Source organism: Episyrphus balteatus, chromosome 2, assembly GCF_945859705.1.
Source record: "Episyrphus balteatus chromosome 2, idEpiBalt1.1, whole genome shotgun sequence".
Lineage (NCBI taxonomy): Eukaryota > Metazoa > Arthropoda > Insecta > Diptera > Syrphidae > Episyrphus > Episyrphus balteatus.
In genome coordinates this window covers 129,119,814-129,136,178 of record NC_079135.1, presented here as the reverse complement: position 1 = coordinate 129,136,178, position 16,365 = coordinate 129,119,814, and the positions used below count along the sequence as shown (strand labels likewise).

The 16,365-nt window shown below is 30.8% G+C and overlaps 1 protein-coding gene across 3 annotated transcripts in view; it reads right to left on the bottom strand.

The window, feature by feature from the left end:
* Positions 1-16,365, bottom strand: part of LOC129908202 (uncharacterized) — an 80,594-nt gene that overhangs the window by 20,173 nt on the left and 44,056 nt on the right. For all 3 annotated transcript variants that reach the window (XM_055984558.1, XM_055984560.1, XM_055984559.1), the window contains exon 2: positions 8,670-9,089. In XM_055984558.1, coding sequence (XP_055840533.1) covers positions 8,670-8,900 — 231 coding nt within the window. In that variant the 5' untranslated portion in view covers positions 8,901-9,089. The remainder of the gene's footprint in view (positions 1-8,669; positions 9,090-16,365) is intronic.

Sequence of the window (16,365 nt, the reverse complement as noted above, 5' to 3'; positions counted from 1 at the left end):
ATTTTTTTAGGCACAAAATTAATAATGCAAAAATAAAAAAATTCCAGAGGGTTTTCCCCCCTTAATAGAGCGAGAAATAAAAGCTTGCTGCAGAAAACCAACAGCTGACCCTTGATATAGTATCTATTTGTTTACTGTCAACACATCCTAATGATTTTCTTGGGCCCCTAAAATGACATATTTTTTGGGGCTCCTGTTTGTAAAATTCCTCAAAAGACTGCCTGGGCTATCTTAGGGTGTGTTTTTTTTTGTTGCTTTTAAAAAATCCATTTAAAAACATATAATTTTTTCAAGTACCTTATAATGGTAGGGCCTGACAGTATTTACAAACTTCTGCTGCTCTGATCTTTTCTGTCCTAGATTTTTTGCATTAAACAGACCTATAATCTGGTTTTAAAATTACTTAAATTTTTTAATGATTTTGACAAGGAAACGAAATTATGCCATTTCATTTTTGAATAAAATGAAATATTTAGAAAAAAATTTTAAAATCGTTAGAGCCGTTCTTTGAAAAATTATTTTTTGTATATAAGCATATTTATTTCTGAAGGTTTTACGGTGTCCTGAACTCTAATCCGAAGTCAGAAAAAACTAATCAGAATCAGCTCCCGTTTTTGAAATATTACCGTTATAAAATGCAAATAAACGTACCTTATTATTTCATATAAGGAAAATTGTTTGAACATAATTAGTAACGGTTTCCATAAGAACTGTTTTCCTTCTTTCAAGACTTGTTTAAATCTTTCCGATATCAAGGGGCACGGTAGTGCCCAGCCAAGTTCTCTAGCAACTTTGGCACTACACCCTTATTTACAGGAAACAACTCAGGCCATTTTCGACCCCCCTCTAACTTCCACACCAAAGATGCTAGAAATTTCAAACTCACTACATTTGTTGAGCTCGTAAAAACCAAACTCCTCACAAAATTTCAGCCTCCTACGATGAGTAGTTTCTGAGATATAGGGCTTCAAAAATCGCAAAAACCGTAACTGACTCACTGACTCACTGACTCACTGACAGATCATCAAAATTATGGAGAACTTCCCGATATCGTAGAAACTTGAAATTTTACACGGTGATAGGACTTGTGGTGTATACAAAGGAAAAAATCGAAAATTTGAGATTTTTAATTCAGGGGGCGTGGCATCCGCCCATTTCCGCTGAATTTTCATCATATATTATAGAGCACTTCTGATTATCGTAGAATCTTGAAATTTGGTAGAATAGTAGAGCTGGTAGTTAATACAAAGGAAAAAATTTAAAACTTGAGAATTTCAGCCAGGGGGCGTGGCAACCGCCCATTTCCGCTGAATTTTCATAAATTATTATAGAGCACTTCTGAATGTCGTAGAATCTTGAAATTTGGGAGAATAGTAGAGCTAGTAGTTTATACAAAGGAAAAAATTTAAAACTTGAGAATTTCAGCCAGGGGGCGTGGCAACCGCCCATTTCCGCTGAATTTTCATAAATTATTATAGAGCACTTCTGATTGTCGTAGAATCTTGAAATTTGGTAGAATGGTAGAGCTGGTAGTTTATACAAAGGAAAAAATTTTAAATTTGAGAATTTCAGCCAGGGGGCGTGGCAACCGGCATTCCCGCTGAATTTTCATCAAATATTATAGAGCACTTATGATTGTCGTAGAATCTTGAAATTTGGTAGAATGGTGGAGCTGGTAGTTTACACAAAGGAAAAAATTTAAAGTTTGAGAATTTCAGGCAGGGGGCGTGGCAACCACCCATTTTCACTGAATTTTCATCAAATATAGAGATTTTATATTCTACAGCCATACCTTGCAAAAAGTAATGAAATCACAACAAAAACATTACTGTTAAAAAAAGAGCCAAGTTCTCTTATATTGAAATTATGCTGGCACAAAAAGTACTGAGATGTAAAAGTGTACCAAGTTCTAAAGTTTGGGTTCAAATTCGTATCAATAAAATTTTGATTGTTCTCTTGACAATTTTTCTTAATTATCGATTTTTAAAGTTATTTCAAAAATTGCCAAGTAAACAATCAAAATTTTATTGTTACGAATTTGAACCCAAACTTTAGAACTTGGTACACTTTTACATCTCAGTACTTTTTGTGCCAGCATAATTTCAATATAAGAGAACTTGGCTCTTTTTTTAACAGTAATGTTTTTGTTGTGATCTTTTTTACTTGCCGAGATAACTTTAGTTGTTTGACATATTAGGTATGTAAATACCATAGAAACTGTAATCTCCTTTATAATATATAAACCCAAACCCACTTACATCATCTAAAGATATCTCGCTCAATAAAAAAAATATCGGAAAGATGTAAACAGGCATTGAAAGATGCCTGTTTTTATAGAAACCGTTTCTAAATATTCTCAAACAAACATACAAAAACAATAAGCTCCGAAGTACTCAAAAAAACGTTTTTTTTTGCATTTTCTAACGGTAATATTTCAAAAACGGGAGCTGATTAATTTGTTCTGACTTCGGATTCGAGGTCCGGACACCGAAAACCTTCAGAAAAGTATATCAAGGGGCACGGTAGTGCCCAGCCAAGTTCTCTAGCAACTTTGGCACTACACCCTTATTTACAGGAAACAACTCAGGCCATTTTCGACCCCCCTCTAACTTCCACACCAAAGACGCCAGAATATTCAAACTCACTACATTTGTTGAGCTGGCCGAACCCAAATTCCTCACAAAATTTCAGCTTCCTACGATGAGTAGTTTCTGAGATATAGGACTTCAAAAATCGCGAAAACCGTAACTGACTCACTGACTCACTGACAGATCATCAAAATTATGGAGAACTTCCCGATATCGTAGAAACTTGAAATTTTACGTGGTGATAGGACTTGTGGTGTATACAAAGGAAAAAATCGAAAACTTGAGATTTTCAATTCAGGGGGCGTGGCATCCGCCCATTTCCGATGAATTTTCATAAAATATTATAGAGCACTTCTAATTATCGTAGAACCTTGAAATTTGGTAGAATGGTAGAGCTGATAGTTTAAACAAAGGAAAAAATTTAAAATTTGAGAATTTCAGCCAGGGGGCGTGGCAACCGCCCATTTCCGCTGAATTTTCATCAAATATTATAGAGCACTTCTGATTATCGTAGAATCTTGAAATTTGGTAGAATGGTAGAACTGGTAGTTTATACAAAGGAAAAAAATTTAAAATTTGAGAATTTCAGGCAGGGGGCGTGGCAATCGCCCATTTCCGCTGAATTTTCATCAAGTATTATACAGTACTTCTGATTATCGTAGAATCTTAAAATTTGGTAGAATGTTAGAGCTGGTTCTTTATACAAATTAAAAAATTTAAAATTTGAGAATTTTAGCCAGGGGGCGTGGCAATCGCCCATTTCCGCTGAATTTTCATCAAGTATTATAGAGCACTTCTGATTATCGTAGAATCTTGAAATTTGGTAGAATGTTAGAGCTGGTTGTTTATACAAAATAAAAAATTTAAAATTTGAGAATTTCAGCCAGGGGGCGTGGCAATCGCCCATTTCCGCTGAATTTTCATCAAGTATTATAGAGCACTTCTGATTATCGTAGAATCTTGAAATTTGGTAGAATGGTAGAGCTGGTAGTTTATACAAAGGAAACAATTTTTAATCTGAGAATTTTAGCCAGGGGGGGCGTGGCAACTGCCTATTTCCGGTGAATTTTCATCAAATATTATAGAGCATTTCTAACTTTCGTAGAACATTATAATTTGGTAGAATGGTGGACCTGGTAGTTTATACAAAAGAAAAAATTTAAAATTTGACAATTTTAGACAAGGGTCGTGGTAACCGCCCATTTTCTCTGAGCAATACCTTGCAAAAAGTAGTGAAATCACAACAAAAACATTACTGTTAAAAAAAGAGCCAAGTTCTACTATGTTGAAGTTATTCTAGCACAAAAAGTACTGAAATGTAAAAGTGTACCAAGTTCTAAAGCTTGGCTTTAAATTTGTATACATAAAATGTAGATTGTTTAGTTGGCAATTTTTCAAATAGCTTTAAAAATCGGTAATTAAAAGAAAAATTGTCAAGAGAACAATCAACATTTTATGTATACAAATTTAAAGCCAAGCTTTAGAACTTGGTACACTTTTACATTTCAGTACTTTTTGTGCTAGAATAACTTCAACATAGTAGAACTTGGCTCTTTTTTTAACAGTAATGTTTTTGTTGTGATTTTATTTTCGGCAACAAAACCCTTGTAAACTAGTGTAATCAACATTTAAAAATAAGAATACAAATAAATTCAACAACCCGTTTTCAAAAAATCGACTTTTCAATTTTAAAAACTGAAACTTTTGTTTAATACCTACAAAATGTGTTTTTGGTACTTGTTTTAGACTGTTTTCACTATTTCACAAATTATCTCATTTAAAATGTCAAATAAAAAAAGAAAAAAAATTTATTTGAACTGACCTTATTTGCGTTATTATCTCATATGGGCTGTAGTGAAAACAAGCTATTGGAGTTACTCATATGAAAAATTCAGAAAAAAACGGTTCTGTGGCAACAGTCCGAAAAATATTTTTGTTTTGGTCCTTAAACAAAATTTAAATTTTTTCTCCAGGTAATCATCCAAAACTGCTGATTACCAAGTTTGAAGAAATTGTTATTTCATAGCATTCTCTTTAGCAAAAATTGGCCACTTTTCTAAAGTAACTATTTCTCAGAAACATCTTTATTGATTTTGATTGAATTTTTAAGGGTTCTTCTTGAAAGCAAGTGAAACGTCCATTTTTAAGATAGGTCCAACATGAGAATTTAAAATCTAATTCAATACCTTAAATCACGACTTGAACACGCGATTGTCGGTGAGAAATACGTCAAATGTCTTTTTTTTAAAGCTGTAGGAGAACTACATAGATATATCCTCTAGTTTTTGGATTATAAAAAAAACACGTTTAATTGCAAAAAATTCCCCTTGACAACATCAGATTATTTTAATTAGATTTTTTTGTTTGAAGGATTAAATTCAAATTCAAATTTAGATTTATTGAGACTTATTTTTGATTACAATAAAGTACTTATGTTAGAAATACATTAGTATATTTAAAAAAAAACTGACTTAGAATTGGTCTAGCTTTAACATTTCAATATTTAAATTAATAGACTTGGTAATTCTATAATATGTTAAGATAGGAAACTTATATAGTAATAGGAACAATTTTAGTGCTGCTCAAAGGCACTTACAGAGTTTACAAAATGTGTAGGTTTTCTTAAAACTAGATATAAAGACAAACGTATATACAACTTAAAACTAACAAACAATAAAAAAAAAAAAACTAAAAAGTAATTAAAATAAAAAAGTGCATGTGTATTTGTCAATTCATTAAGTGAAATGACTAAAGTTTGACAAAAGGAACGTATAGTTATTTATCAAAAAAAAATGTTTAATATCAGTTATAGTTTTAATCTTTATATAACATTTTTAATAAGGTTGAAGATAAAAAAAAGTATTTACAAAATTTTATGAATTGTTATCCTCTATCTATGACATGGCTACTTCTCCTGAAGAAGTCAGAAAGGAATTCGTTATTATTGAGTTGCAGAAGTTGTAAAGAGTTGGGATTGGCTAAACTAATTGGAGAAGCGTAGTATCTGTCTTCTAAATTAAAATTAATATTTTCAGAATACAAATTCCTTATAAGTGGGTTTTCGTGGTAACGAAATGAATGTATTCTTTTGATTGCTAATTCGGAAAGATAAGATAGCAGCGGTTTGATTTCAGCTTCGTCATATATAATTGAGTTTCTATACCATTTTCCTCCAGGTCTCTTATATTTATGGACACAATTTCGTAATATGTATCGTTCGAAAATTTGACATTCCTTGGCTACTGTAGGGGAGATTTTGAACCAAGAAGTAAAGCCATAAGCAAGTATAGGTCGTATAAGTGATTTATACAAAAGAAGCTTCGTATTTTTATCGACAAATCTAGATCGAAATAGAAATTTAAGTTGAGCAGCAGCGGCCTTACTCTTGTTAAGTGAAAGCCGAGCGTGAATGTTCATTTTTAATCTATGGTGAAGGTTTATGCCTAGGTATTTTATTTGATTTTTTAGTGGAATTGTGTTGCCTTGTATAGAGAGATTAAGTTGCTTACTCTCTCTTACTGCCAGGTAATGACCTCTGGGAGAAGCATTTCTGAAACATATTAATTCACACTTTTGGAAGTTGAGTGAAATGCCCCATTTATCGAAATAAGTAATCGCTTGATTAAGGTGAGATTTAATTAATTCAAGGCCTTCATGAGGTCTTTCATGAGAGGCAAATATTATTGTGTCATCGGCGTATTGAATACTCCGTGAAGCACCTATCGAAGATGGAAAGTCGTGAATGAAAATGTTGTAAAGAAAAGGGCCCAGAAAGGAACCCTGCGGGACACCAGAATGGACTTGAACTAGATTTGAAAAATTAGAACCAATTTTGATTCTAAGATAACGGTTTGATAAAAAGCTGATTAAAATTTTAATAACATTGACAGGGAAATTTAAGGAGATCATTTTAAAGATGAGACCGTCATGCCACATAGAATCAAATGCTTTCTTAAGATCTAACGCGCATGTGACAGTACATTCTCGTCTTCTCAAATTTTCTAAAATGTGGTTTTCTAAGATCATTATTGCATGCTCTGTAGAGTGACCTTTTTTAAACCCAAATTGAGTATTTGGGATAGTATTATTGTCATCACAGAAAGGTTCAATTTGTTTGTAAATAGCGCGTTCTAAAATTTTTCCCAGATTTGAAATTAGTGAGATCGGTCTAAAATTATCAATGTTATTGCAATTTCCTTTTTTTTTAATTGGAATTAAAATGGCTTCCTTCCAAGCCTTGGGAAAGTATGAATTATTTAAGCAGTTGTTAATTATTATAGTTAGCGGGATTAAAATTGGTTTGTTGCATTTCTTAATAAAAAAATTCGAAATTTTGTCAGGTCCCGAAGATTTTTTATTATTTAAGTTTAGGATTGTGTTTTCAATATAGGAAGTCGAAATGAAATTATTTTCGGAGGGAAAGTCTGATTTGTTTAGTCGAGAAAAAGAAGAAATGGTAGGGTTGTTATTATAAGTGAGAAATGCACTTTTCGAAGTTGAAACTTCAAGGGCAGTGACTGGATTGAAGGAAATACTATGATCTGCATATAATTCAGAAAAGAAATTTTGAAATGCATTTATCTTGTCGGAGTCTGTTAAGAGAATAGTATTTCTATATGATAGTGGCAGTTGAGAGGGACTGGATTTTTTACGACCAGTTAGTTGGTTAATCTCTTTAAAAACTTGGGATGAAGGTTTAAGGTTTTGAAGTCTTGATTTAAGTTTTTCGTTTAAGTCGATTCTTATTTTGTCTTTTATAATTTTGCTTAAACAGAAGATCCGAGCAGAAAGTTCTTGATATATTTGATTTCTTCGATTTCCATTACTATGAAAAATGCGTTTAAGTTGACGTTTCCAAATTTTTCTGGTTTTCATGAGGTTAATTGTGTTATCACTAATGTTACTGTAAGAGTTTTTAATTTTAAGAATTGAAGAATGATTAGACATGCAAGTATTCAAAGCACTAGTTAAGAATTCTATATGATTATCAATTTCTGAATTTGATAAATTTACATCATTTGGGAAACAGTGGTTCGAAATGATACGTTCAAGATCTCTATTACAAATATTCCAATTAGTATATTTGAATGAGACTGGATGAATTTGAGTACTTGGAAGGGGATAAAAATTAATTATATTGAGAGCTAATAAAACAGAGAAATGGTCAGAAATTGCATCAAGAGTAAGACAAGAGAAATTTTGAGATTGAGAAAAACTAGACGTTAAGCTGGGAGAAGTTAAAAAGAAATCAATATAAGAACTTGATCTAGGAAAGGTTGGTTCACCAGGAAAAATTATATCTGCCCGAAGAAAATTATTTTGATACCAATTAAAAAGATTTGAGCCATTTTGGTTAGTTACATTGTCCCTCCACATTGGATGTCGGGAATTAAAGTCCCCACCAATAATATAATGATTAAATCCGGTTAATGTATCAAAGAGGTCATCAAGGGCTTGATTTAATGAATGTCCGGTGTTACATGGTACATAAATTGAAACCAAAGCAATCCTGTCCGATTGGCCAAGGGAGTCAACGAAATGTATACTTATGATTGTAGCCGAGATTATGTTACTATTAAAGTGAATAACTGAGTGTTGGATTGAGTCTTTGATAAGAATTCCGGTTCCAACCCCTGAATCGTTTCTTATAAAATTGTAGTTGTTAAAGTGTCTTTTGTGTTTAGATGTTAAGTGTGTTTCTTGTATGAAAATTACTGTAGGTTTAATATCATCAATGAGAATGCCCAGATCTGCGCACTTTTCAAATGATATTAAAGAATTTATGTTAATAGTTTGAAGGATTAAAACTTCCTTAAATTTAATTTATTCTGTTGAATTAAGTCCCAAAGGTGCTTATTTTAATTAAGTGTGTTTCAAAATATAAGATATGTACATACGAGGCTTACGAGTAATCTCTTTTTACTCTTCATAGCCCTAAAGAATCATATACGTGAAAGTGTTGTAAAGTATCTATAAACAACACTCAAACATGAGAAGAGATTGTACTTGTACATGTATCACCTGTCACCTTTTTTTTTTACTCATATAAAAAACAACAAACAAATACAAAAATAAACTCACCTGAAAAAGTTGTATCCTACGTCCAGTTTTTATTGCTGGATTTCTAGCCGCTGCACTACAACATCGCCCACCTAATGCCCCCGATATATCGTCCGAACTAATGGACCGTATTGATATTTTATCCTCATGATGATTGTGATTGTGCGATGCAATTCCAATGTGACAGTTGTTTACATTCATTTCTGTTAGAGAGGCTGATTTTTGCTTTAGGCCACATTTTCCATTTAGCATGATGCGTACGTATCTCTAATTGTTACACGTTCAGTTTCAGTGGTTTTTATTATTGTTGACTTTTCGTCCTTGTTGGTATATAAGAAAAAAAGTTAAAAAAAAAACTAAAATTTGCTGCCCAGAAATAGAAGAAGGACCACTGTAGTTAGAGCGGCAGCCAGCGAACAGTGTGTCACTTCTGTTAATCGTCTGCAAAAAATACAAAAAAAAAAAAGACACAAGAATACACGTTACTTTTTATTACAAAAGTTTATATGACTGACAACATTTAATGGAGTGTGATGTGTGCAACAATGAACGATGTGTGCGCGAGGATGTTCTCGCATGTTGGAAAAAGATGAGTTTTAATTTCTATAATATAAGTAGGTACCAACACATCTACTCTACATACATAATGTATTTTTTTTTTTTTTTTTGATTATTGAAAAAAAAAAGATTTTGAATTGAATACTGTCAACAAAGGATCTACAAAACACATAAAAGTCTAATCATTGATGACGCAAGTGAGAAAGAAGAATCCTTTGAACTAGAAGCCAATTTCTTTTATTTTCATAGAACTTTTTGTGTTGAATCTTTTATCGCTCAGCTAAAGTCAACAATAGATTTGACATTTACCTTGAGACACTTAAAAATAAACAATTATTTGAGAAACAAACATTTTCTTTTATTTTGAAATACTCCTTATAAAGTAGTATAATATACATATATATATAATTGACAGATGATTATAAAGTTCTCGAAATTTCTCTTAAATGCATCGGCAAACAGAGCACGTATTAATGTCGCGTTGAAATTATTTTAATTATTTTTACGTTGCGTTAATTTTTTTAACACCGTATTGCAATTTGAAATTTTTTTTTAAGGACTTCCAAAAAGGAGGAGGTATTCAATTCGTTTTTTGTTTTATGTTTGTTACCTCATAACTTTTGACTGAGTGAACCAATTTTGATAATTCTTTTTGTATTGGAAAGCTGGTGGCTGCAATGTCCCATTTCAGTTCAGTTATAGGCATAGGAACTATTGGAAAAACCATAAAAACCAGTTTTCATCCATAGAAGTCGGTTTTGTTTTTTGATAAAAAAAAGTACTCATACGCCACAGTGTACAACTTTTTTAACTGATATATTTTGCTTGCTTTTTATGATTTAGGCAGTCGATAGGCGTTACTCTTACAAATAAATAACACTGGTTTGCAAGGAAATCCTGCTTTAAATAAAACTATATTTTTCTAAAGGATTTTTGTATGCTGATTCCGAATCCGAAGTCAGAATATTCTCGTTAGAAAATCTCAAAACCCATTTTTTTGCTGTTTTGGAAGAAATATTTTGGCATAGTGTAATCTTTTTCAATTAAAATTTCAATTAAAACGGTTTATGAAAGAACTTATTTTTTTTCTTTCAAATTCAATTTCAATCTTTTCAATATCTCTTTTCTTCTCCGAGATATCTTAATTTAAGTAAGTTTAGTAGGTTTGGAATATCTTACCATAAAGAAACTGATCTCTAAAAATTAATATATCTTTCTCCCTAGAACAAAATTATACTTTTCTAATGGACTTTAGTGTGCTGATTTTGAATCCGACCTCAAAAAATTTCGGTCAGCTCTGGTTTTTGAGATATATTAGTTTTTTTTTCAGATTTTCTAAAAAAAAACTTGATTTTGTGATACTTTAATGCGAATATCTTAAAATCCTGACGTGATAGAATTTTTTGACTTCGGATTCGAACTCAGCACATCAAAAACTATAAGAAAAGTATACTTTTGTTTCTAGGAGAAACAAATCTGAAGCTTTACAAGGCAGTATATCGAATGGTTTATTACAAATAAGATATTTCTAAATAGAAAAATAGTATATAAAATAACAAAACACGTAAACATTTTGTTTAATGTATTTTATTATGGTTTTCTTTACATATTTGAATTTTGATATTGATATTTTACATTTTCCTTAATTAAGATGCTATTGTTCATGTAGGATTTACTAAAAAGTTAAGGATCTCGAAATGTCTGCTTTTTTTGTCAATCAGTATTTTAAAAACATATTTGGTGTCAATCGATAGGTCATGTTATGAAAAATAAGTACTCCAAATTTGAGCTCAATGCGACAAATAGGTTTAATTTTATACAAGTTGATATGAATCTAAAATCAAAAATCATTTTTACAAAAATGGTAACTGATAGAATTTTTCTGAAACCAGATTTAGATTCAGGAAAGTCTAATCTTTCATAATATCAAAAAATTATTTGAAGGAGAAAAAAAGGTTAAATTTTGCAGACCAGTGTAATCAATCTTCAATAATGCAGGGTGGTTGATTACACTAGTTAATAAAAAAATAAAAAAATTTTGCACACCAAGTGCCTTTATACTTTTCATATAGATTTGAGCATAGGAAACTAGAAAATCTTATCTAAAAAAATGTTTATGGATAGGTTTCGAAACATGATTTTTCAAAGTTTTTTGTCGTTTTTTTTTCTGCATACCAAGTATTCAGGCTATATCTTGAGTAATAAACGATCAATCTGAACAGAAAAACCTGAAAGCTGAGTAAATAAGCAACATACACTTGAAAAAGTTTTTTTGGATCACTCCAGACTTTTAAGTGCAATGAAATATGGACTTTCAAAATCTATTGTTTTTAGTCTTTTTGAGTCATTTTTCTTTAACACATTTTACAACGCCTTTTTTTCTAAAAAAAAAAAAACAATCTCCATACAACGAAAAAAAATTTGATAATAAAAGCTATCAAATTGACATTTTTGAGTGACAAAAGTCAATTTTGATATTTTATAATATCATATTGACATTTTTTTAATTTTATTGTCGGATAATGAAAATTTTATTTTGACAATTAAAATATCAATGTTGACTAGATTTTGGGAAACCGACGAAGTTACGAATACCAGAGTTTCGGGCGACAGAGTTACGAGCGTCAAAGTTACGCAAAACCGAAGTTACGAAAAACTAGAGTTACAAATTCTAAAGTTATGTTAAGCTATGACATGTGATTTTTGGGTTTGGAAATACAAACAAGAGATTAACATTTTTCTCATTGGTCAGAACTAAATGAGTTAAGCGAAAATGGGTGTTATTTAATCTTGTAAAATTTTGATTGGATAGGTATAGATATACATATATGGTTTTGTTTTTGTGAGAAGAAACGTTGAAATAGAAAAAAAAACATGAGTATACTTATGTAAGTTTGGGGGACATAATTGAATTTAACATCTTATTTGTTCAACTAATATTGCAAATACGTATTTTCTTAGTAAATCATACATTTTACTTCGAAAAAACATAAAGCGCCTTTAAATTAGTACACATTAAGAATTTTTTATTTAATATTTTTCAATAATTTGGAATGAGAAATTGATATAAAAAAATGATAATAAAATATCAAAAAAAATTTTCAAAATGACATTTGACATTTAAATATCATCCTGATAATAAAAATATTGTTTTAACATTTTAAATATCATAAAACACATTTTATAGAGCATTTTTGGCTGATATCACTGGTCTGCAAAATTTACTTTTTACTTTTACTTACTTTTTTTTTCTCCTTCAAATAATTTTTTGATATTATGAAAGATTGGACTTTCCTGAATCTAAATCTGGTATCAGAAAAATTCTATCAGGTACCATTTTTGTAAAAATGATTTTTGAAAAATGTGAGTAGTTTCTAAAAAATCCCTCTTTTAGATTCATTTGAACTTGTAGAGTCAGTTGGGGTAAGTGCGCGCACTTTTCACTTTAAGGCAAAATTGTGAAGATTCTATAAGAGATATCAGAATAAAGTTTTTTACGTTTGATAAACCTATATTTTGGGAACAAGAAAACACAAAAAAAAGTTTTTTAGTTTAAATATTTCATATGATTATAAACAAAAACCAAATGAAGTCAATGTGCGCACTCTTACCCCAAAGTCAGGGTAAGATCGCGCAAAATCTTGGGTAAGAGCGCGCACATAGTTTTAATAGGAATCTTGACAGTTTACGTGAACTAAATTTCTAAAAACTTTATGTTATACTTAGTTAAACAAAACTTTGTTTCAAAACTTCCAAGTTTTCACTAAAATTAATGAAAATATAAAAGAAAAAACAAATTAAGTTCAAATACAAAAACTTAAACTTTATTTACAAAATAAAACAAACAAAATAATATTTCTAATTAAATTAAAAGAAAACTGCCTTTCTTTTTTGAAATTAAGGAATAAAAGCCTTCGTTTCTCAAGATTCAAGTTTGACATTTCTCTGTCTTGTTGAAAAAAGAAAAGTTTAATATGGGAAGAAGTGCGCGCTCTTACCCACAAAAAAGGACTGCGCGATTTTACCCACAAAGGTACTTTTTTTTCTATTTATCAAATTTATTATAAAATATAAGAAAGTCTAACAAATTTTTGACTTAAATCAAATATAAATAGGCACAATTCAAAAATATATGCTACTTTCGGTATATAATGCTCCCACGCCGACGCCACACACTTTTCCCGCACAACTTTTTTTTTTTTGTTTTTAGTCATATTTTTTCAAGCCTGTTTTAAAATAAAATGGAGCTGAGCACACACTCCCGAAGGTTATCACTTATTGACGTCTTACTAAGCGCTGATTTCCTCATTTTCAGTTTTAGTTTTTTTTGGACACAACTCGAGAAATAAGCAGTGCGCGCTCTTACCCACTGCGCGATCTTACCCCAAATGACTCTATATAATTAAAACTATCGCATTGAGCTCAAATTTGGAGGACTTATTCTTCAAAATATGACTTATCGATTGACACCAAATATGTTCTTTTACATTCATGTTTACTCATCTTTTTAAATACTGATTGACAATAAAAGCAGACATTTCGAAATCCTTCACTTTTTAGTAAATCCTACATGAACAAAAGCACCTTAATTAAGGAAAATGTAAAATATCAATGCCCATTATATTTAAAAAGTCAAATATGTAAAAAAAACCAAAATAAAAAACATTAAACAAAATTTTTACGTGTTTTGTAATTTTATATACTATTTTTCTATTTAGAAATATCTTATTTTTAATAAACTATTCGATAAACTGCCTTGTAAAGCTTCAGATTAGTTTCTCCTAAAAACAATAGTACACTTTTCTTATAGTTTTTGATATGCTGAGTTAGAATCCGAAGTCAAAAAAATTCGAACACGTCAGGATTTTAAGATATTCGCATTAAAGTATCACAAAATCAAGTTTTTTTTAGAAAATCTCAAAAAAACTACTATATCTCAAAAACCAGAGCTGGCCGAAATTTTTTGAGCTCGGATTCAAAATCAGCACACTAAAGTCCATTAGAAAAGTATAATTTTGTTCTAGGGAGAAAGATATATTCATTTTTAGAGATCAGTTTCTTTATGGTAAGATATGCCAAACCTTCTAAACTTGCTTAAATTAAGATATCTCGGAGAAGAAAAGAGATATTGAGAAGATTGAAATTGAATTTGAACGAAAAAATAAGTTCTTTCATAAACCGTATCAATTTCAATTGAAAAAGATTACATTATGCCAAAGTATTTCTTCGAAAACAGCAAAAAATGGGTTTTTGAGATTTTCTAACGGGAATATTTTAAAAACGTGACGTGCTTGGTCAATTCTGACTTTGGATTCGGAATCAGCATACAAAAATCCTTTAGAAAAGTATAGTTTTATTTAAAGGAGGATTTCCTTGCAGACCAGTGTATTTAAAGCCCGAATTATTTCTCAGACCTACAACCAAATACAATTTGGCTGGTCTAATAAGAGATAAGACTGTAATTGTAAAATAGCGTTCATATTGCATCGAAAAACATTGGAAGATTGGGACATTACTCGACACAGGTGGGACATTTGTACAGTTAATTTATTGTGTCCCTAGACAAAATGAATAAATTTATATTTAAATCAGGGGCGTACACATCATTGGGGCAAGTGGGGCGGTGCCCCGGGGCCCCCCACACGCCAAGGCCCTGTAAGGAGACAATGAATCACTTCGGACACAAGAGGGACAAAATATATTTTTCAATGAATTGGTAGCCAGCCACATAGTATTTCATCTAAAAAAATATATATAACTAAGGGGTCCCAAAAAAATAAATTGCCTTTTGAAAGAAAAATTACATACCTATTATGATATTGTTTTTTTTTTTTCGGTGTATTATAGATAGGCTATTGATTATGTCGTAGAGAATGGAACTAAGACGTTCACGGGTTTCAATTGCAGGAATCGTTCAATAGGTTATAAGAGAAGATAAAACCGCGGAGTGCTTTTAAATGAGAGGGTGGAAATTGAAGATAGGGGTGCAAACGCCCCCTTTTTTTTCAATATTTCTCGTAAAGCAAGCAAAATTTTGATATATTACATACTTTTTGTAGAGAATTAAATTCTCTATTAGAACAATGTTTTTTTAAAAATTGAAACAAAAAAAATCCATACCAAAACAGTTGAAACAATCATAAAAAAAATATAAAAAAATATAAAAAATATAAAAAAATTCGATTTTTTGAGTATTTTTGCTTTTTAGTTGTATTTTTTTTTTTTTTGGTTGAGATAGGCATAATCATTGCTCTAAAGAAAAAAAAGAAAATTAAATTTCCTTCAAAATGCTGGGCTCCCTAAATTTTTCCATAAATCAATGAGTGAAAACTGGATACTTTCACTCAATAAAAATATAACAAACCTATTTTTGTTGATTGAATACCATTTTCCCTAATGCCGACTGTTTACGAGTCGATTTTTGCCGCACAAAAATCCGCACGGCAAAAGTCGACTACGAGTCTTCTATTGGGATTGTCAATTTAGTCACCTAGGACATAGATTCATAAGAGGCGTTTAACACCGAAAAGCTTGTCGCCGCACGGCAAGATTAGACTCGTGAAAGGTCGGCAAAAGATTTAATTAATTTTCAGTAGTGAATAAAACACAAGTTAATAAATTTTTTCTCTAAACAACAAAATTTCTTACTCAAACGAAAACTTCTTTGTATACAAATAAATGAAATCATAAACTATTCTTTTAATAAAATTACCAACATAAACGAAAAAGAGAAATTCTAATTAAAATGATAGTTTTGACTTTAAAGAGATACAAAATACAACAAAATAATAATTTTCCATTATTTTTCGTTCTGTACACTTAGACTGGTATAACTTTGATGTAAGCTTTCGAAGGAACTCTTTCAAAGAAAATACATAAATGCCATAACTATAACCAGTCTGTTGTTTTTGATCCCTTTGCTCTTCATATTTTTACCTTGCCTAGAAAAAAAAACATTATAAAACGAATGCAAATGGATTCTGTTATGGCAGGATGCTGATGATGTTCCTGCAGCTTCTATTCCAGTGCAATGCATCAAAAACAAAAGGAGCTTAACAAATTCACTTCGATAAAATTGTAAACAAACATCGTCAGCATGGCGACGACGAACTGACAACTACAACGACACAACTTAACAAGAACAACAACAACAAAAAAA